Genomic DNA, 16,627 nt, shown 5'->3' with positions numbered 1-16,627 from the left:
GATTGCCGTTGTCCCGGGAGCTGCGAAGGCTTTGCTCTGTTCACGGGCCCTTGTTCGCGACGACGGGTACTGACTGAAGCTGAAATACCATTGCGCCCAGGTGAGTTTTCATGTTCATGAGACCTGCCGCCAATGGTTGGTTTGTGAGGAGGAAATCTCATGTGTTCTTTGGCGTGTGTTGGCACTGGGGGGTTATGTTGTGTCGATTTGTGCACTGGTTGCTTGGGAGGCAGGTCTCTCGTCGGCTCGGCATCGTCACTGCAGAGATCTATAACCACTGCCATGTCGTCGCCTCGACGAAGGGTGGTCAGGTGTCTTGCGCCACTCGAAGTCGGGCGCGAAACCTCATTCTTCCTCACGCCCCGACTCGTTTCCTCGCTTGGATACTGGCTTCTCCTGTGGCGCGGAGCAGCGTTGACTGTGTGCTTCGACTTCGCATGTGTGCATTCAGTGGCTGGTTGTGGCATTAGCTCTGTTGCATTGGACGATATTTTGCAGATAATCGTGACTTGGCGGCCACGCCTGGACTGAAGACGGGGCTACCTCGTAGCATTGTCTCGCTTACCGCATGTTCCGGAAGCTTCACAATGTTCCAGATGATTCTCGTCGCCTCAGTCGCTGCTGCAGGCCATTATGAGCGGATGAAATCGAATGAGTAGACCAGACCGTCGTGGTGGTGGTGGTGTTGATGGTGGGTGTGGTGTGGTGGTGCGGTGTGTTGGTCGAAAAGTAGGGAAATCAGGCGCTGAGAGAGTGTGAGGTGCAGCCTGCAGGCGTCAAGTCAAGTCGCGTTCTAAGAGTGGCAAGTGCTGTCGCGCGCCGATTTAAGGTTTCATATAGTTTGCTTGGCACATAACTTATGTTACTGCTAATTTTTCTATATTTCTCCTTAAGTCCTTATAATTTATTGAATAGTTCACCTACAGATGCATTCGAGTCTCGAGAGGCCTATTCTTTTGTCGGGTGTATCGAGTTCTGCGTTCGTAGCGATTTCTAGTTTAATTCTAATGTATCTATATACTATAAAAGGCAACCTTATACAATCCCTGCTGTTGGAATAGTGAGAAATCAACGATGAAAATCAGTCCGATTCGTAGGTTAATGCGTAAGGTAAATAGGTGCATTAATTATTTGGGCAGTCGCATGTGTTCATATCCTGAGCGCATTGATATCGTCAATGAATCTATGGTTTGGGTGACTTCGGCAAGGACGGTGAGCACTACGCTAACAAGCAATCGAGCCCATCTGCAAGTCTGTCCTCGAGCCCCCTCTCCAAAATGGTATCCCCTCCGTTCACCAAGCCCGGGTACAGGAAACGTTGGCACTCACTCATCATCGCCGCTCCACTCGTACGCGAGCTTCGCGCCCCTCGATATATGTACCCAGCGTTCGCGTTGAGGCCACCAGTTCCACTTCCCTCGCCACGGAGTATGTTTGAGGCTCGTCCAGTTCACTTTCTGCCTCGTCCGAATCCCATTCAGTAAGGCCTTCACTGTTGCCACCATGTCCCAGCGGATCACGTTCGCCCGTCTCCCAAGCCAGACGGACGTGCGTAGGCATCACACCTAATCTCTTGCCAAGCATGCCCATGACAGAGTAAATGCTGAGTGACTTTGGTACCTTGACTTCCCATTGGTGGTAGGCATCAAACACAAACGTGACGTCGATGAGCCTTGCTGCTAGACTGCGGGGGTCGACAGCATCCCTGCTCAAGGAGTCTGCCAGGCATCAGTACGCGCTCGCTGATGCTCCCCGAGCCGCATGCGGAGTGTCAACAAGGTAACAGGAAATATCTTACCTGGTATCGCTGGTTCGCCATACTCTTCGCACAATTCGCTCCATCTCGGATGCTTATCCAAGATCTCATGTCGTCTATCCAGATCCGCCGCTGCCAGCTCTGCGGTAATCTCATGGAGATAGTATTTATCAGCATTGAGCCTCTCCTTCTCAGTGATCTTACTGTAGTTCAACATGTCTAGTTGCGGCAAGCGTGCGATTGTGAGCATGTAAGCATCCTCTGCCATCAGCTTCTTGCCTGTAGCTGACTTCAGATTGTTGTATATCGGATTACCGGTCATACGAAGCTGGGTCATTGCTGGAAAGGCCACATGGAGAGCATCGATCACATCCCAAGATTCGATGCTGTTGTGGGCTAAATCAAGACTTGTGCTCGAGCTGCTCACGACTGTGCCTCGCTCTCCTACACCTACGATATGGCATTTCTCCACGTTGAGCTTCTGTAGCTCGTGGCAGTGGGATAGATGTTGTAGATCGGACAAGGTCGAATAGCTGTTACTCGACAAGTCAAGTGCAGTGATGTGGGCAGGCAATGCTTCAACACCCAGAGAACTCGTCGTGCGAGCCTCGTCGTCGGCAATCCTGAGCGTTTTGATACCTGGGAAGTGGCGGGAGACCATCAAGCCCAAAGTCTGATTGTCTTGCTGAAGCAGAGTATTCGAGAGGCTGAGCGAAGATAGTTGTGGCAGAGTGATAGGATCATTGTCCGGGCGGATGGTGAAGCGGTTGCCATCGAGGATGAGGTGGGTCAGCTTCGGAAGCAGGGTGACCAGGCCAAGGATCTCGTTGAAGCTCTCGAAGAGATTTCCCCCAATATCCAATTCGGTGATGTCTTGACAAGCGTCTCGGATGGCATCGTCCTCGCCATTCGTGACATGACGGATCCGCATGTGGTCCAGGATCAACACATGAATACCCTGCAGTGCCGCTTGTCGTCTGGCAAATTTCTCGAAGCCAACTTCCTCGGCTTGCTTGGAAGAGAAGTAGACTTTCTCCTTGGTTGTGACAGCATCATCAGACATGTATTTCGCACGTAGGGCTTGATAGAAACTCCTTGGTTCGTCCCATGGCTGCTTGGGCCTCAGAAACGAGGCAACGGTGGACGACTTGCTTTTGCCTGAGGTGAGAGCTCAAGAATGCTGTTATCCGCGAGTGATCATGAATGGATACAACGAGTGCGGCCGACTTACACTCAAAATACTTGGCGCCCTCGAACGTGCCGTTGTGCTTCCCTCGAGCTGGGTCATCCCATTCGACTCCAAGCCACTCATCGGACTTCCCCTGGACAGAGCCGATAAAGCGCACTGTGCAGAGATGACCCTTGAGACTCAGGCGTTGGCTGGTGTAGAAAGCCATAATCGACGTGTTGTGGTCAATGTTGCGTGGTTTAGGCTCCAGCAATGGAAGCGCGAGAAGAAGCGAAGCGACTGTCTAGGGAGCTCTGTCACATGCCGAGACCCACTTTTATCCGTCTCCATGGCCAACCTGGGGTCTGCATGACTGGCTTGTGTCTGTTGGTTGACGCTCAGCAACGAACAATGACACTTTACCTGTTCACCGACCTTGGGATATCTTGAGCTTGTCACTCTCACTACCACTGGAACGCACTCTCATCACCATCACGTTGACAACAGCACCGCGACGTGACCATGGAGAACGTCCAAGGTAAGCCGCAGCTCGACTAAAGTACCTACTTGCACCTCGCTTCTGACACAATCACGCCAGTGTGGGCATCGTACCTCTACGAGCAACATGCGCACAACCTTCCCGACGGCATTCGAGACCAGCTGGTCGGACTCGCCTCCAACCCGTCCTACTTGTCCTACGCGCAAACCGCCTACTCGTATCTCGCGCTAGCCTCCTCATACGCCAATCTCATCCTCAGCACCATCATGGACAGTGTCTCCTCGAAACCGGACCTCGCCACCATCGCGCTTCTACTGGTGATCATTTTCATCAGCCTGAAGATTCTGAACATGGTCGTCGGGACGGTGCTCTTCTGGTTTCGTATGGCGAGAAAGGTAGCTTTCTGGGGCACTTTGGTGGCGTTGGCGCTGTGGATGTATACGAGAAGACCGGTGGGAGTGGCAGAAGATCTTGGACATTGGTATGGTGTGTGGAAGGGGGAGTATGCGCACTGGAGTGAACAGGAGAAATTGGCGAGAATCATGACGGAGCAGGCAATTCCGGCTGGTGCTGGCAGGGCACATCCGAATCGACGACGATGGTATTGATGGCACAGACTGCATGAAATGGATACTCTGATAGGGCATATTGGACGTCGACCGGCGCATGGATTGTGTTACAGCTTGTGAGATTAGCGAAGGCGTTCTGGCGAAACTGAACGCTTGGATGGCGGCAGAGCCCATTTGCGCGAGGCTGCTCCTTGGCTTCGTTCATCACGATAGGGATGGAAGCGGCAAAGAGTGGGCACTGCAGCTGGCGCTGTTCGTGTGCGCGTGGGAACAGCGAGAGCGGTTGGACTTGTCACTTGTACCGGCATTGCAGGATCAAATGCACGCCTGTCCCGCGTTACTACCGAATTGCTCCCATCTTCACGCTGCCGTCAACATCATCTTCTCCCAAAACTCACGACTGACTTTCTAGCACTATTACCGCAGAAAGCGAGGGAACGAGCAAGCATGAGCGACGCCCGTTCAGACGGCTTTGGCCAGCGGTGTTTCCATGGGCGACAAGTGGGACGACGCCTGGTACGAGCTCATCGACATCAATCGCCGTCCGTTTCAGCGTGGCGAGACGAGCTCAACTCGGTACTACTCCGCTGCAGTGGTTTCATCTACGCCTTGATGAGATCCGCATGCGCAGGGAACGCATGGAATCATCACAGTCGGTGCTGGTTATTGGTATTTGTCGTCGGGTTTAGCGACAGGCTCGACATCAAGCACATGACATTGCTCAATGCAACCGAGCCATTAGCAGGCAGGCAAAAAAAACATCATGTGCACTTTACATGAGCCAATTCTGACATGCGACCTCTACCGCTCGAAGGATCAGGGATTCCTCCGACAGGTGGACTGGAAAATATGTATGCACCCCTTGCGTGAACTTCAGCCTCCTACACACCCTCAGGAGAATGCGATGACGATCCTTTGTCACGAAACCAATCCTCTGAATCCATGGTCAAAACTATTCATGCCCAACGCTTAAGCCACTCCTCCATTGTGAAAAGCCATCGCCAGAGGCTACATCGAAAAAAATATCTTAGTCCCCATCTATTCCTCCCGAAGCGGCAGTTGGAGGCCGCCGATCCACCCGATATCCTTGGCGTACTATGGATGATGTGGGTACTCGATCCTCGATGCTGACACCACGCAGGCAGTCTAGACATCCAGTCCATTCAATGTACGTACAAGTCCGGAAGTGCCTGTGGAGTCACACCCAGTGCAGGCCTCTTGTTCAGCGATGGATTCAGCGAGGCACATTCTCCAAATGGCGATCTTGCTGGGACCGGTCTGCTCCTGTGACCCGGTGATGCTGAGACGGATCGAACATTGCCACCAAGATGGATCTCTCTGATCCACCATCAGCTACGCCTCGTGAAAGATGTGGAAGTTGGGCGAGCGAAGCAAGGCCGAGAGTCCAACACGACGATATATAAAAAGAGAGAGGACGAGCCATATTATACCAGGGGCAGAATCAACAGAAAACACACAGTTTTTCCATCAATATGCTCAACTCGAACATTGCCTGCCTCGTGCTGGCAGCTTCACGCATCGCTCAAGCCCAGTACTCCAGTACGACCACATTCACCTTCCAGGGCAACACCCTTCCCACAGGACTCGCTCGCTCTGGCTACACGGTCAACGACAACGACGGAGCCACGAAATACGACCATGAGTTCGAACCCTCCATGGCATATGTCCAAGATGGCTTCCTGAACCTTCTCGTGCCGGGAGGCCAGAAGGACGATTCCACGATCTGGTCTGCGGAAGTGGTGACGGACTTTACCGTCTCTGCAGCCCGAGTTGATACGTGGGCCATCTTGACCGAGAATGCCGGAGTGTGCAATGGTAATATGAAGCACCTAGTCGCCTTAAGACGCTCACGCTAATCGAACTTTGCGCTCCCTCCAGGCATGTTCTTGTACGATGGCGACACGTCCATTTCCGGCGGCATTCAGGAGAGCGATATCGAATGGTTGAGCGATCCCAACTCGCTCGCCTTCACCGTCCCAGGAATTTCTCGCGCGTTGCAATACACCAACCAGAATGTCACTGTTGAGGGCGGCCCTTCGACCAGCGGTCCGGGCGAGGTGCCTTCCGATGCGACATCTGCCGTGCATAAATACAGTATTGATTGGAGAAATGGGTTAACTTCGTTCTTTGTGGACGATGTGGCACAGTATTCCTTCAGTGCAAATGTTCCCGTGACGAAGAAGGCGACTTGGGTCTGGAATAATTGGTCGTGAGTACTTGACTGCAAAACTACCCAACTACCCTCCCCTTTTGACGATGAACAAACTACCGTATGTAAGTACGTATGTGAAGGTGCTGACTATTTTTTGTGTTCATGTAGCAATGGAGATCCTCAATGGAGTGTTGGTCCACCTGCGGCCGATGCGGTGTTCAAGATTCAGAAGATCGTAATGGCCTATAACCCTGGCTCGGCGTAGACATGCTGCGCGAGGCTTTTGTGTTGGGACTGTTTGGGACTGCTTCTCATTCGGCATATACTCTCATTTAAAAAGTTCAGCATAGATTCCAGCTCGACATCGACACCAGTTCAGCATATAACTCCAGTTCAGCATATAGCATTTATACACTGTATCATCTGCTTGCCTGTCCAGAATCTGCCTCATGATAGTGTGTGTCCTGACAGCTGCCGCCCCCCAAAAAAGAATATGACACTTTACTTTCATATTTCCATTTTCCGTCATAATTTCTCCTCGTGTCCTGTACGCCTTGCCCTGTCCTATTGTATCCAAACCTCTTTCAAAACGCATATCATACCTCACCATACCTCATCCCAACACCCGTCGTCGTCAACGTCCAGCACCCACAATCCAAAACTCAATGCCGCCACCACTCCTACAATGTCATCAAGGCTCAGCAAAAATGCCCTCCAGACCACAAATCCAAAAGTCAGGTACATGTACTTTTGTACGTTCTCTTCCTCCTCCTCCTTCCTGTCTGCCTGCCCACATGTACCCACCCACCTACCTTTGCTTCACCAAACGCAGCATTCGCAACATCAGCTCCGAGCGTAGGTAGCGCCAAATCCCCACATGGCTGCCTGTGCCACTTGACCCCCATACATTCTCAAGTAGGTAGTGATGCGACTGGTGTTGCGACGCTTGGTGGTGAAAGATGGACTTGTTTGGAGCAGGCGTGTTCTGGTATCAGCTCTGACAAGAATGCCTGAGTGACCATCAGACCTCATCAGCACTACTACTAACTACGGTACATGTACTAGGAGTTAGGTAATGTACCTCCTAGTCTACTAAGGTACTCATCACCGATGTTCCAAGTCTTGTCCTTGGCGGTTGACGGATATACTCTTAGCCGTGCTTTGGTGCCGATACAGCTCCCGCCCACCTCCGCCCGGTTGACGTAGAACAGGTGAGGCGTAAGAACTTATAGAAGACGAGGTGGGTGGGCTGTTTCATCATTCCAGGTCAACAATCTTCCCGATAGAGTATTCGACTATTACACTAGGTACAGAAGAAAATCATGGAAGGTCCTGGATATCTCGCTGTCGCCATCCAGCCCGGCAAGGACACCGACGAGACCGCTTTTCACGAGTGGTACAACACCGAGCATGGGCCATTGCGTCTTCGACTGCCTTTCATCGAGACGGGAGACCGCTATACAGCTGCAGATGGTCAGAGACCAGAGTGGTCTGCCGTGTACGACGTATCCGACCTGACGTGGATCAACAAGCGAATCTACAGCCGACTCCGAGAGGAGCGATCCAAACGGGAGAAGGCTGTGATGAGCACGTTTGAATCGCTGGACCGCAAAATCTACAGTCTCGTTTCCACTCGCGGAGAATCCAAGGGGCCAGCTGGGGCTACTGTCGCCTTTTCAGCGAGACTGAACGAATCTGACGTGGACGAGTTTGACAGATGGTATGAAGAGGAGCACATCGACATGGTCTCCAAAGCCCCCGGATGGATGCGTACGAGACGGTTCAAGATGCTCGTGGGTGGGATCAATGGAATGCCACCTGCTGGTCAAGTTGAGCTTCTCGCAGTTCACGACTTCAAGCAGCCTCCCGATCTGACCGGACCCGAGTTCAAGGCTGCGGGCGCTACTCCATGGCGAGCCCAAATTATTCCCAAACTCCACTGGAAGGAGCTTCGAGTTTGGAGTCACCACTTGACATTCGATGCTCTGGAAGAGCCGCCATCCACCGTCATCACCACCGACGGCGCAGAGCTGAAGTACCAAATCGAAGGCAACCCCTCCGATCCCGTGATTGTGTGCGTCAACTCCATCATGACCAATCTGCACATCTGGGACGAAGTCGCACAGTCATTAATGAATGGTCTCAATGGCAAAACCTATCGCGTACTCCGCTACAATTCTCGCGGATATTCCCAACAAGCGTCCAAATCCAACGACACCACCTTTGACCTCCTCGCAGACGATCTCGAATATCTCCTCCAGCGTCTCGACATCGACAAAGTCCACGCCGTCATCGGCGTCAGCATGGGAGGTGTCACATCCATCAACTTCGCCATCCGCCACCCCGACATGCTGGAGAAATATGTCGCGTGCGACTGCAACGTCGCCTCGAGTCCCGCCAACAGCCAAGCCTGGGCCGAGCGCGTCTCCCTCGCGCAATCCCAAGGAATGTCCGAACTCGCGCAAATCACCGTCTCGAGATGGTTTACGCCCTCCAACAACAAGTCTTCCAACGCGGCAAAAGTGCTCCCCATGGCAGCAAATTCGCATTTGGAAGGTTTTCGTCTCAATTCTCTCGCGTTGAGTAATTATGATTTGAAACCCAAGTTGCAAGGAATTACTACTCCGGGCTTGTTGATTGCGGGAGAGGGCGATGGGAAAATTCCAGAGGCGATGCAGAAGTTTGGGATTCCGAAGAGTTGTTATAAGGAAATTTCAAAGGCGGGTCATTTGCCGTTTTTGGAGAATTTCGACGAGTTTATGGAGGCTCTTAAGGGGTTTTTGTAGGTGAAAAGTGAGGAGGGAGTCTCTGTCCCTAGTTATGATGTATAGGAGAGAGCACTACTAGATATATATGTACATGTAAGGTAGTCAGTACCCTCGAGCAGACACGACCGTCATCTCGTGATGGCTTCTATTTTTCCCATCGTAGCTACTAACCTAAGGTAGCTATACATCTCATCTCATTTACTAAGGTACTACCAAGCTCTCTACCTATTAGAAAGTACCTACGGTATAGAGCAGAACTTGCCCGCGAATATTTGAAAGCGAGAGAGAGAGCCGGGAGTCTCAGCCGAGAGCCGACTCATCGGATCGGAGAAATCTGAAACCTTAAATTCACGCGCCAAAGTCTGTGCGTATGTAGACGATCGCACCAATCGGAGTTTGCGAATTCGAGGAGGATTTATGTCAGGTACCTTGTGTACCACTCTCCCCATGTTCACAAGACCGACGACCTCTACCACCCGTACAAGACAGGCAGGCAATCCATCAATCTCTACCTCCGCGCGTCGTAAAGGCGAAAAAAAGTCAAATTCATGTTGAGAGAAAGTACGCACGAGTAACTTTTACATACAAACCTGACCCGGAAAATATTTTTCTGAGACATGCCCATCGTGGCAATCAATTGGCAAAAAAGACCTGCCCCTGTCCTGTGCTGTGTCTGCGCTTGTGCTTGTCTCCACTTTCTTCTTACACATACACGAGTGCCAGCGTAGGTAGGACTCGTAGAGTAGGGTTCCCTGCTGAAACGTTTGAGAGTACATGTATTACTAAGGTACATACAGGTAGGTCGAGTCGAGTCGAAGCGGTTCTAGATTTCTCTGTTGCAATTGGATTGCTAGGATGATGATGTGAGGATAGTAAGCCCAATTGTTGGGGGAGTCTGGGCATTTTTTTCATCTATCAAGTTCAACACCAAGGTTGGTTTTTGGATGTAGGATGTAAAACATGCCCGTACATTTATAACAGCGATACGACGACCCCCCATAAGAAAAATTTCATTATCCTACGCCCTCTCTGCCGGGTTGGAAAGTTTGACGCCTCCCGCTGGCCGGTAGTTGGTAGTTGGTAGAGGAAAGAAAGAAAGAAAAAAAAAATAAAGGGTGGTGGTGGCGCTGTACAGGAATAAAAAGTGTGTGAGAGACGACGATTCGCTGGGTAACCGAAGGGCTGGAAACGTTCGGCGGCTTGGCAAAAGGTAGAGTTGTCTGGGAATAGAAACTGTTGACGGGGGGCGGCTTTTCCATTCACTTTTTTTTGCATTCACTGGAATTCCCTGTTCAATGGTCCTGGTTCTGGATGTCTTCTTTTTTCTTGGTGTGGTAGAAAGGGTACTGAAAAGGGGAAGGGGAGTGGGAGTATACAGTACACCTAATAGGTAAGGTAGGTAATCAATTAATCAATGCCCACCCCTCCAAGTTGCATAGTGCATAGTGATTGTGTAGTGTTGTGCAGTGGTGCACAGGACAGGACAGGACACGGGCAGGGGAGTAGGGTCGATCTTTACCAGGCACAGCATTCTTACAGACACGCTCAGACAGCCTCTAGGAGGTAGATAGAGCAAGCTAGTACATTTCCAGCACTACCTCTGTCCTCTCCTTCCTCAACGCAGTTTACCTCCTACGCACATACGCACCCAGCCTACCTCCATACCTCCTAGGGCAACGCAGCGCAGGGCAGGGCCGGACCCGCCCTCTTTCTTTCAAAACACCCGACTGTGACACCTCTCTCGACACCTCTCTCCTCCTGCACTCCTCTACCTCCGTATTCTTCTTCTTCCCACCAACATATTGTCGTTTCCGCCATTTCTTACCTCCCGCCACTCTCGCTATCCCGCCATCTTCGCCCTCGTCACAAACACTAACTTACTGGCCATATCGCCTTGGCCGAAAACTTCCTGGCCGGCCAACCTTATTCGGAGCTTCATCGCGTGCGGCGACGTCAGAGCTTCTTCGCCAATACGTACCCGCACCTGTAGATAGGAGGGTACATGTACCTGTCCGGCTTTTCTTCTATTCACTACCGGAGCGCACACACGTGGAACGACCAAGTGCTGGGAGTTTCTTCGAAATTTCGTTCCTCTTCTTGCATCGATACAGCCATTGCATCTCACTCGCTTGATGAAATAGACTGCCAACATGACGACTCCTGTGGACGAGAGGCCGGAGCCGACGTATGTGCAACCGTCGTACAACATGAGCCATCCAGGTCAGAACACGCAAGGGAGAAGTAGCTTGGACACCTCGTTACCTTCTTATAATGTCAATCATACCGCCCACCGAGATACGCGTAACAACAGCTCCGACGAAGGGACCATGATTGGGGATAGCGATGCGCACAGCAATCCACGTCGTGGAGACAGGGAGGAGGATGAAGAGGGACACCGACCAGACCATTTGGCACCACCGGGTAGGCCGCGCAGCGCAAGTCGCTTGACTGTGGAAACCCAGTACGAGCCCGGCGACCCGCTGCGAAGCTATGCATCGCCATCGCAGACACGCGAGCAGGCGAACCGACTGGACGACGACCTGACCCTGTTGAAGATTGAGAGACAAATCTCGCGCCAGGCCGAGGAGGAAGACTTGTCCCGATCCAAGAGTCATGGTGGAGATACGGGTCGTAGCAAATCACGAACTCGCGCTCCACATGTGGATGAGTTCGACGAAGCTACCAATCCTGTGCACGAGAAAGCCCAAGTATATAAGCCTGTGGAGAATCCCACCACCAAATTTGGCAGATTCCTCAAGGGAGTGCATCAGTCAAACTTTCTCGTCCGCTGGTTCACATACATCTTGCCAGTCGTCCTGATTCTGTTGATCCCCTTGCTGCTCGGAGCGCTGGTCTTCAAACGGGCTACCGTGGGCGGCGTGGAACTGGTGTGGTTCATGATCTGGCTGGAGATTGTGTGGCTGACGCTCTGGGCGGGCAGAGTACTGGCCAAATGTCTGCCATGGCCGATAGGCATGTTGTCAAGCTTCTTTACCAACAACAGCAAGAAGTGGAGAGACATGGGAAAGCAGCTGGAGCTGCCTGCAACCTTGTTCTTCTGGTGGCTGGCCATTGAGGTCAGTTTCTTGCCTACGATGAAGAATCACCAGCGGGACCATCCATACGGTCATACCCCGGACTGGATGAGCACCATGAACAAAGTCCTGGTCTCATTCCTCGTTGGAGCCGTTCTGAACTTTGTCGAGAAGATTCTCATCCAGCTGATCGCCATCAGCTTCCACCTCCGAACGTACGCCGACCGCATCGACATTAACAAATTCCAGATTGGTTCGCTCACGAAGCTCTACACATTTTCGAAACAGAAAATTGCCATGGATGATGCCGAATTCGAGCAGCGCGACGATGGCGGTCCTAGCGGCGCCCGCACACCTGGTCAAGCTCTCAACGAAGCGAAGCAAGCCGCGAAGGAGGGATTCCGACAGTTTGGCGACGTGGCCGGAAAGGTCGCTGGCGATTTCACTGGAAGGACGGTCACCAAAAGCACGCATCCTACTCAGGTGGTCCTCACCCTACTGGGCTCCACTTCCGGTGCCCAAGTCCTCGCTCGTCGCTTGTATCGTACGTTTGCACGCGAAGATATCGAAACCGTCGTTGCAGATGACTTGCGGCCCGCTTTTGAGAATGATGAGGAGGCTACCGCGGCCTTTACCATGTTTGACAAGGACATGAATGGCGATATCTCCATGGAAGAACTGGAGGCCGTGTGCGTGGAGATTGGTCGCGAGCGCAAAAGCATCACGGCTTCGCTCAAAGATCTGGATAGTGTCGTGAGCAAGTTGGACGACGTCTTCATGTTCATCGTCTGTGTCGTCGTCATTCTGGTCCTCATCTCCCTCATCTCGACCTCCGCTGCGGGCGTTCTGACGTCAGCAGGCAGTGCCGTACTGGCCCTCTCGTGGCTGTTCAGTGCTACCGCGCAAGAGTTCTTGCAGTCGGTCATCTTCGTCTTTGTCAAGCATCCCTTCGACGTGGGCGATCGCGTGGGCATCTATGGCAATACAGGCTCGATGCTCAAGGGCGATGACTACTTTGTCAAGGAGATCTCGCTGCTCTATACGGAATTCAAAAAGATGGAAGGCCACATTGTGCAAGCGCCGAATTCATATCTGAACACACTATTCATCCTCAACCAGCGCCGATCGGGAGGTCTCGCAGAGGCTGTGACCATCACCATCAAGTTTGGTACCACTCTGGAGCAGCTGGACGGCTTGAGGACGAAACTCCTGGAATTTGTGACTTCGGAAAAGCGCGAGTACCAAAGCAACATCCTGACCGAGCTGCGTGAGATTGTCGAGGTGCACTCGATGAACTTGAATGTCATCTTTTTCTACAAGTCGAATTGGCAGAATGAAGGCTTACGTCTCGCACGCCGCAACAAATTCATCTGCGCGATGATGGTTACCATGCAAGAACTAGTAAGTCAATCGTGCGGCATGGCACAGAGAGGATAGAGCCACGTCCCAAGCTAACGTTCGACACAGGGAATCGAAGGGCCGTACATGCGCTTCCCAGGAATGCGCGAGAGCTTTCCCATGTACCTGTCCAACGTTCCTCATATTGGCACGGGCGCGGGACATGGCGGTCATCCTGACAATCCCCATGGAAATCCTCCGCCAGGCACAAACGAGTCGGAGGGTTACCATGATGCGCCATTTGTCGCACCCATTCCGGGACAAGAAGATTCGACTGGCTCACGCATGCCCTCGTCGAATTTGCGCAGCGGCTCCATCCTGAGACACGGCGGCGGCGGTAGAGCACGAGGCGAGTCACTCTCGCACATGAGCAAGCGTGTCGACTTCAGCTTGGGCATGAAAAGTTATGCTGCGATGGGTGATTTGTCTGGGGATGTGTACGAAGACCGCAACTTTGGCAAGCCCCAAATCGACATCATCGAAGCGTCACGCGAGCGCGAGCGATCGGAAGCGCGTGCGCGTAGCTCCCAAGAAGCGGCCAGAAGAGGGGGCAGTAGCGACTCTGCTCGTTCGTCCGCTCGCGATAATTTCATATCAGGTGGTCTCTCTCGAAGAGCGACGGACGCTTCCGGTCGTCCGAAGAGTGGCATTCATCGCAATCGATTTTTTGGTCGTTCCAATGCCGATGCTGATGATGTGGAACGCGGCAGCGTAGCTATGGCCGACATTCCCGAGGAGTCTCGCAACGCTACCGCGTCCAATACTCCTGGAGGTCGCATCGATCCTCGATCCGGTCTGGTATCTCCAGCAGCTTGGAGACTACATACTGACGAGAGCAATCCTCGTCCGCAGCCGCCACAGCTCCCTCGCCAAGTCAGCGGTAGTGGAGATATTGGGGACATTCCACATGTGGGAGCTCCGGAAGGACATCGACTTCTTGGCGGAGGAGGCGTGGGACGAAGCCAGACTCTGCGCTAGACGCGTTTGCATTCACCTGGTTCGGGACGAAGAGCACGATTGAGCAGCGTATTGTATAGCATCGCGACAGCATCGCGAGGAAGGTATAGAATTGACAAGACTACATGGAAGAGACGGCATAGATGTACGACGACAGTACGAGAAAGGGTGCCAAGATAGAGAGAAGGCAGTCTAGTAGAGCCAAAGTGACACCTCGACGACTGAACAAAAGCAAGTTTGTTTGTGCTTATACCACCTACCTACTAGGTACCTACCAGGTAGTCATGCAGTGAGTGTGTCAGTGTCTGTTCGGAGCTGCTTGCCGACCCTGTTGCTCGCGGCGCTCTCCGACCCGATCGAAGGAGCATTAGCGGCTCATCCCGGGTCCGATCAGCCAATCCCTTTCACACATTTCCCTTCTTCCCCTTCCCTTCCGTTCCCTTTCTTTCACTTCACTTCCATCTTCCTCCTTCTCCATTGGGACAATCAAAGCTCGGCTTACCTCCCTGAGCCGAGTCGTCAACCCTAGTAATTCCTCTATATACCTCGTACAAGTTACAATACAGGTGCCTGATAAATAATACGCCACTAATAGCATCTGCCGGACATTCTCCATACTATGCATCCACCACATGTTCGTCATCGTCCAGGATGCTCGTAGCCTCCCGAAAAGAAGATGTTCGGGGAAAATGCTTATCTTGGCAGTGTTTCTATCTACGAGTGCTCGCTCATCACGGCCCTCTAGTTCTGCTGGGATCTGGTCCATCACTCCATATAGTTCGAGGACGGACAGTAGTGTCGCAATGGGAACACGAGACAATACCGAGCAAAACTTGATTTATAAACTTGAGAAGGCCTTGCTTATCAGTACATAAGTGTTACCGCTACGCTACATATCACTACCTACCTTATATACATCGTGCCGAGATTTCCCTCGGTGCGGTGCGGTGCAGTTGCTGCTATGCCGACATGCGATTGTAGTGAAATCTGATGTAGGAAGGCAAATGTTGTGACATTTGTTAGAATAAGCATGCGATATGGTACATGGCTAAGCACTGCCAAGCTTGACATTCAAGCTCATTTTCCAAGACTACCTAATCTTCTTTTTTTTGACAATCTGGAATGCTTCGCCCTCGCTCTCTCTCGCCTTCCAGACGTTTCCAATGTCCAGTGTTGGGTTGATCCACTTACCCGCCTACAGCAAATCCAAGCCTTCGCGACGCTAATGCCCTCTCATCACAGCTTACATTCTAACTGTACCACGCAATAGCGGTCGGCCTTCCTTATACAGAGCAAGCGTGTTTTTTTTGCGCTATATATGAAGTAAGGTACAGTGATTCCGAACGGTTGACACATGCACGCTAGGAGTGACGATAAGCCTTCACACAGACTCTGGGCAAGGCTTGATTCGACGCGCTCGCATCGTACCAAGTACATAGTATGTATGTACATGCAAGTGGTCAAACAGTGTACTTACTGGGACGACGACATTTCTTCTCCACCAGTGACACTAGCAGCTTATCTCGGCACTGCAACATTTCACATTGCGTCTACCCACCCAGTAATCTTCTACGGATGAACTTTTTGGTGGACGCGAAAATCTTGAAGAGCGGAGAGGAGAGCGGACGTCCACCACCCGATATGGCAGGTATCAATGAGTAGCGCTCGTCTTGCTCTCGAATTCACTTTGGATCAGCATCAGACATGCTCCCGAACAGGCAGTTCCTCTACCGGTTGTGCATGTGTGAGATGATGATGCACGCAGAGAGGACCCTCCACCGAATGTAGCCCACACGATCAGCTTCATTGCCATGGCCCAATGGCGCGATATACAACCGTCAGGGCTGATATAAAGAGACTCACTTTCCCAGCGTCTCTTCATCTCACCATCCAGTCCACTCCGCATCGATCCCCCTCTCCTCTTCCCACCGTCTGCATCCGACGACGACGACGACGACCTTCATCATGTTCTTCCAGACCTCTCTGACTTTGGCCGCTGCGGCGGCCATGGTCTCTGCCGCACCAGCAACAGCACCACCAGCACCCGCCGAGGAAATGAAACCCGCCGTCATCCTTTCCATGAAGCACGCGATGAATGTGACTTCGATCAAGAACCTCGTTGCCAAGGGCCAAGCCCGACTCAACAAGATCAATGGCGGTGCCGATATTGTTGCACGTGATGGCTCGGGCACGGTGATTAACGATATTTCGTCTTATCTTGCTCCGATGTCGATTGGTGGGAAGACGTGGGATCTCATTGTTGATACTGGATGTATGTTGTTGTTTTTTTTTTTTTTTTTTTTT

The 16,627-nt window shown here is 52.1% G+C and overlaps 7 protein-coding genes across 7 annotated transcripts in view; 6 read left to right on the top strand and 1 right to left on the bottom strand.

The window, feature by feature from the left end:
- Positions 1 to 1,118: 1,118 nt before the first annotated feature.
- SEPMUDRAFT_146676 (RNI-like protein) lies at positions 1,119 to 3,190 on the bottom strand. Its single transcript, XM_016903791.1, has 3 exons — positions 2,988 to 3,190; positions 1,799 to 2,914; positions 1,119 to 1,718 (listed from the first exon to the last, which is right to left on the bottom strand). Exons 1-3 carry the CDS (start codon positions 3,151 to 3,153, stop codon positions 1,333 to 1,335), a joined length of 1,668 nt encoding a protein of 555 aa, XP_016765825.1. The 5' UTR covers positions 3,154 to 3,190; the 3' UTR covers positions 1,119 to 1,332.
- Positions 3,191 to 3,359: 169 nt separating this feature from the next.
- SEPMUDRAFT_146675 (glycoside hydrolase family 16 protein) lies at positions 3,360 to 6,544 on the top strand. The gene is made up of 4 exons (XM_016903790.1): positions 3,360 to 3,462; positions 3,523 to 5,828; positions 5,892 to 6,222; positions 6,334 to 6,544. Exons 2-4 carry the CDS (start codon positions 5,486 to 5,488, stop codon positions 6,428 to 6,430), a joined length of 771 nt encoding a protein of 256 aa, XP_016765823.1. The 5' UTR covers positions 3,360 to 3,462; positions 3,523 to 5,485; the 3' UTR covers positions 6,431 to 6,544.
- Positions 3,447 to 4,031, top strand: SEPMUDRAFT_138371 (uncharacterized protein; the record flags this gene model as incomplete). The annotated part of the gene is made up of 2 exons (XM_016902875.1): positions 3,447 to 3,462; positions 3,523 to 4,031. The coding sequence occupies 2 exons, from the start codon at positions 3,447 to 3,449 to the stop codon at positions 4,029 to 4,031; spliced, it is 525 nt and encodes a 174-aa protein (XP_016765824.1).
- A 73-nt stretch (positions 6,545 to 6,617) lies between the features above and the next one.
- SEPMUDRAFT_146674 (uncharacterized protein) lies at positions 6,618 to 7,105 on the top strand. The gene has a single exon (XM_016903789.1). The coding sequence runs from the start codon at positions 6,659 to 6,661 to the stop codon at positions 7,022 to 7,024; it is 366 nt and encodes a 121-aa protein (XP_016765822.1). The 5' UTR covers positions 6,618 to 6,658; the 3' UTR covers positions 7,025 to 7,105.
- Positions 7,106 to 7,397: 292 nt separating this feature from the next.
- On the top strand, positions 7,398 to 9,059 carry SEPMUDRAFT_146673 (alpha/beta-hydrolase). The gene has a single exon (XM_016903788.1). The coding sequence runs from the start codon at positions 7,488 to 7,490 to the stop codon at positions 8,949 to 8,951; it is 1,464 nt and encodes a 487-aa protein (XP_016765821.1). The 5' UTR covers positions 7,398 to 7,487; the 3' UTR covers positions 8,952 to 9,059.
- A 1,530-nt stretch (positions 9,060 to 10,589) lies between these two features.
- SEPMUDRAFT_146672 (uncharacterized protein) lies at positions 10,590 to 14,563 on the top strand. Its single transcript, XM_016903787.1, has 2 exons — positions 10,590 to 13,369; positions 13,436 to 14,563. Exons 1-2 carry the CDS (start codon positions 11,084 to 11,086, stop codon positions 14,342 to 14,344), a joined length of 3,195 nt encoding a protein of 1,064 aa, XP_016765820.1. The 5' UTR covers positions 10,590 to 11,083; the 3' UTR covers positions 14,345 to 14,563.
- Positions 14,564 to 16,330: 1,767 nt separating this feature from the next.
- The window catches only part of SEPMUDRAFT_32459 (cathepsin E), a gene marked incomplete at both ends in the record, with an annotated part of 1,985 nt that continues 1,688 nt past the window's right edge, over positions 16,331 to 16,627 (top strand). The window contains one exon of the mRNA XM_016908495.1: positions 16,331 to 16,595. Within this exon, the coding sequence (XP_016765819.1) occupies positions 16,331 to 16,595 (265 nt within the window). The remainder of the gene's footprint in view (positions 16,596 to 16,627) is intronic.

The sequence above is a fragment of the Sphaerulina musiva genome (genome assembly GCF_000320565.1).
Source record: "Sphaerulina musiva SO2202 unplaced genomic scaffold SEPMUscaffold_1, whole genome shotgun sequence".
Taxonomy (NCBI): Eukaryota; Fungi; Ascomycota; class Dothideomycetes; order Mycosphaerellales; family Mycosphaerellaceae; genus Sphaerulina; species Sphaerulina musiva.
Note: the sequence above shows the minus strand (reverse complement) of the source record. Positions and strands in the feature narration are given on the sequence as shown.

Excerpts from the sequence above, each read along its gene's own strand:
- SEPMUDRAFT_146674 (XM_016903789.1), top strand. The coding sequence starts at position 6,659 with ATGACACTTTACTTTCATATTTCCATTTTCCGTCATAATTTCTCCTCG.
- SEPMUDRAFT_146672 (XM_016903787.1), top strand. The coding sequence starts at position 11,084 with ATGACGACTCCTGTGGACGAGAGGCCGGAGCCGACGTATGTGCAACCG. Across the intron at positions 13,370-13,435 it reads TGGTTACCATGCAAGAACTA|GGAATCGAAGGGCCGTACAT; the intron begins GTAAGTCAATCG and ends CGTTCGACACAG.
- SEPMUDRAFT_146675 (XM_016903790.1), top strand. The coding sequence starts at position 5,486 with ATGCTCAACTCGAACATTGCCTGCCTCGTGCTGGCAGCTTCACGCATC. Across the intron at positions 5,829-5,891 it reads GAATGCCGGAGTGTGCAATG|GCATGTTCTTGTACGATGGC; the intron begins GTAATATGAAGC and ends CGCTCCCTCCAG. Across the intron at positions 6,223-6,333 it reads TGGGTCTGGAATAATTGGTC|CAATGGAGATCCTCAATGGA; the intron begins GTGAGTACTTGA and ends GTGTTCATGTAG.
- SEPMUDRAFT_146676 (XM_016903791.1), bottom strand. The coding sequence starts at position 3,153 with ATGGCTTTCTACACCAGCCAACGCCTGAGTCTCAAGGGTCATCTCTGC. Across the intron at positions 2,915-2,987 it reads GGGCGCCAAGTATTTTGAGT|GCAAAAGCAAGTCGTCCACC; the intron begins GTAAGTCGGCCG and ends CTCTCACCTCAG. Across the intron at positions 1,719-1,798 it reads TGGCGAACCAGCGATACCAG|ACTCCTTGAGCAGGGATGCT; the intron begins GTAAGATATTTC and ends GATGCCTGGCAG.
- SEPMUDRAFT_146673 (XM_016903788.1), top strand. The coding sequence starts at position 7,488 with ATGGAAGGTCCTGGATATCTCGCTGTCGCCATCCAGCCCGGCAAGGAC.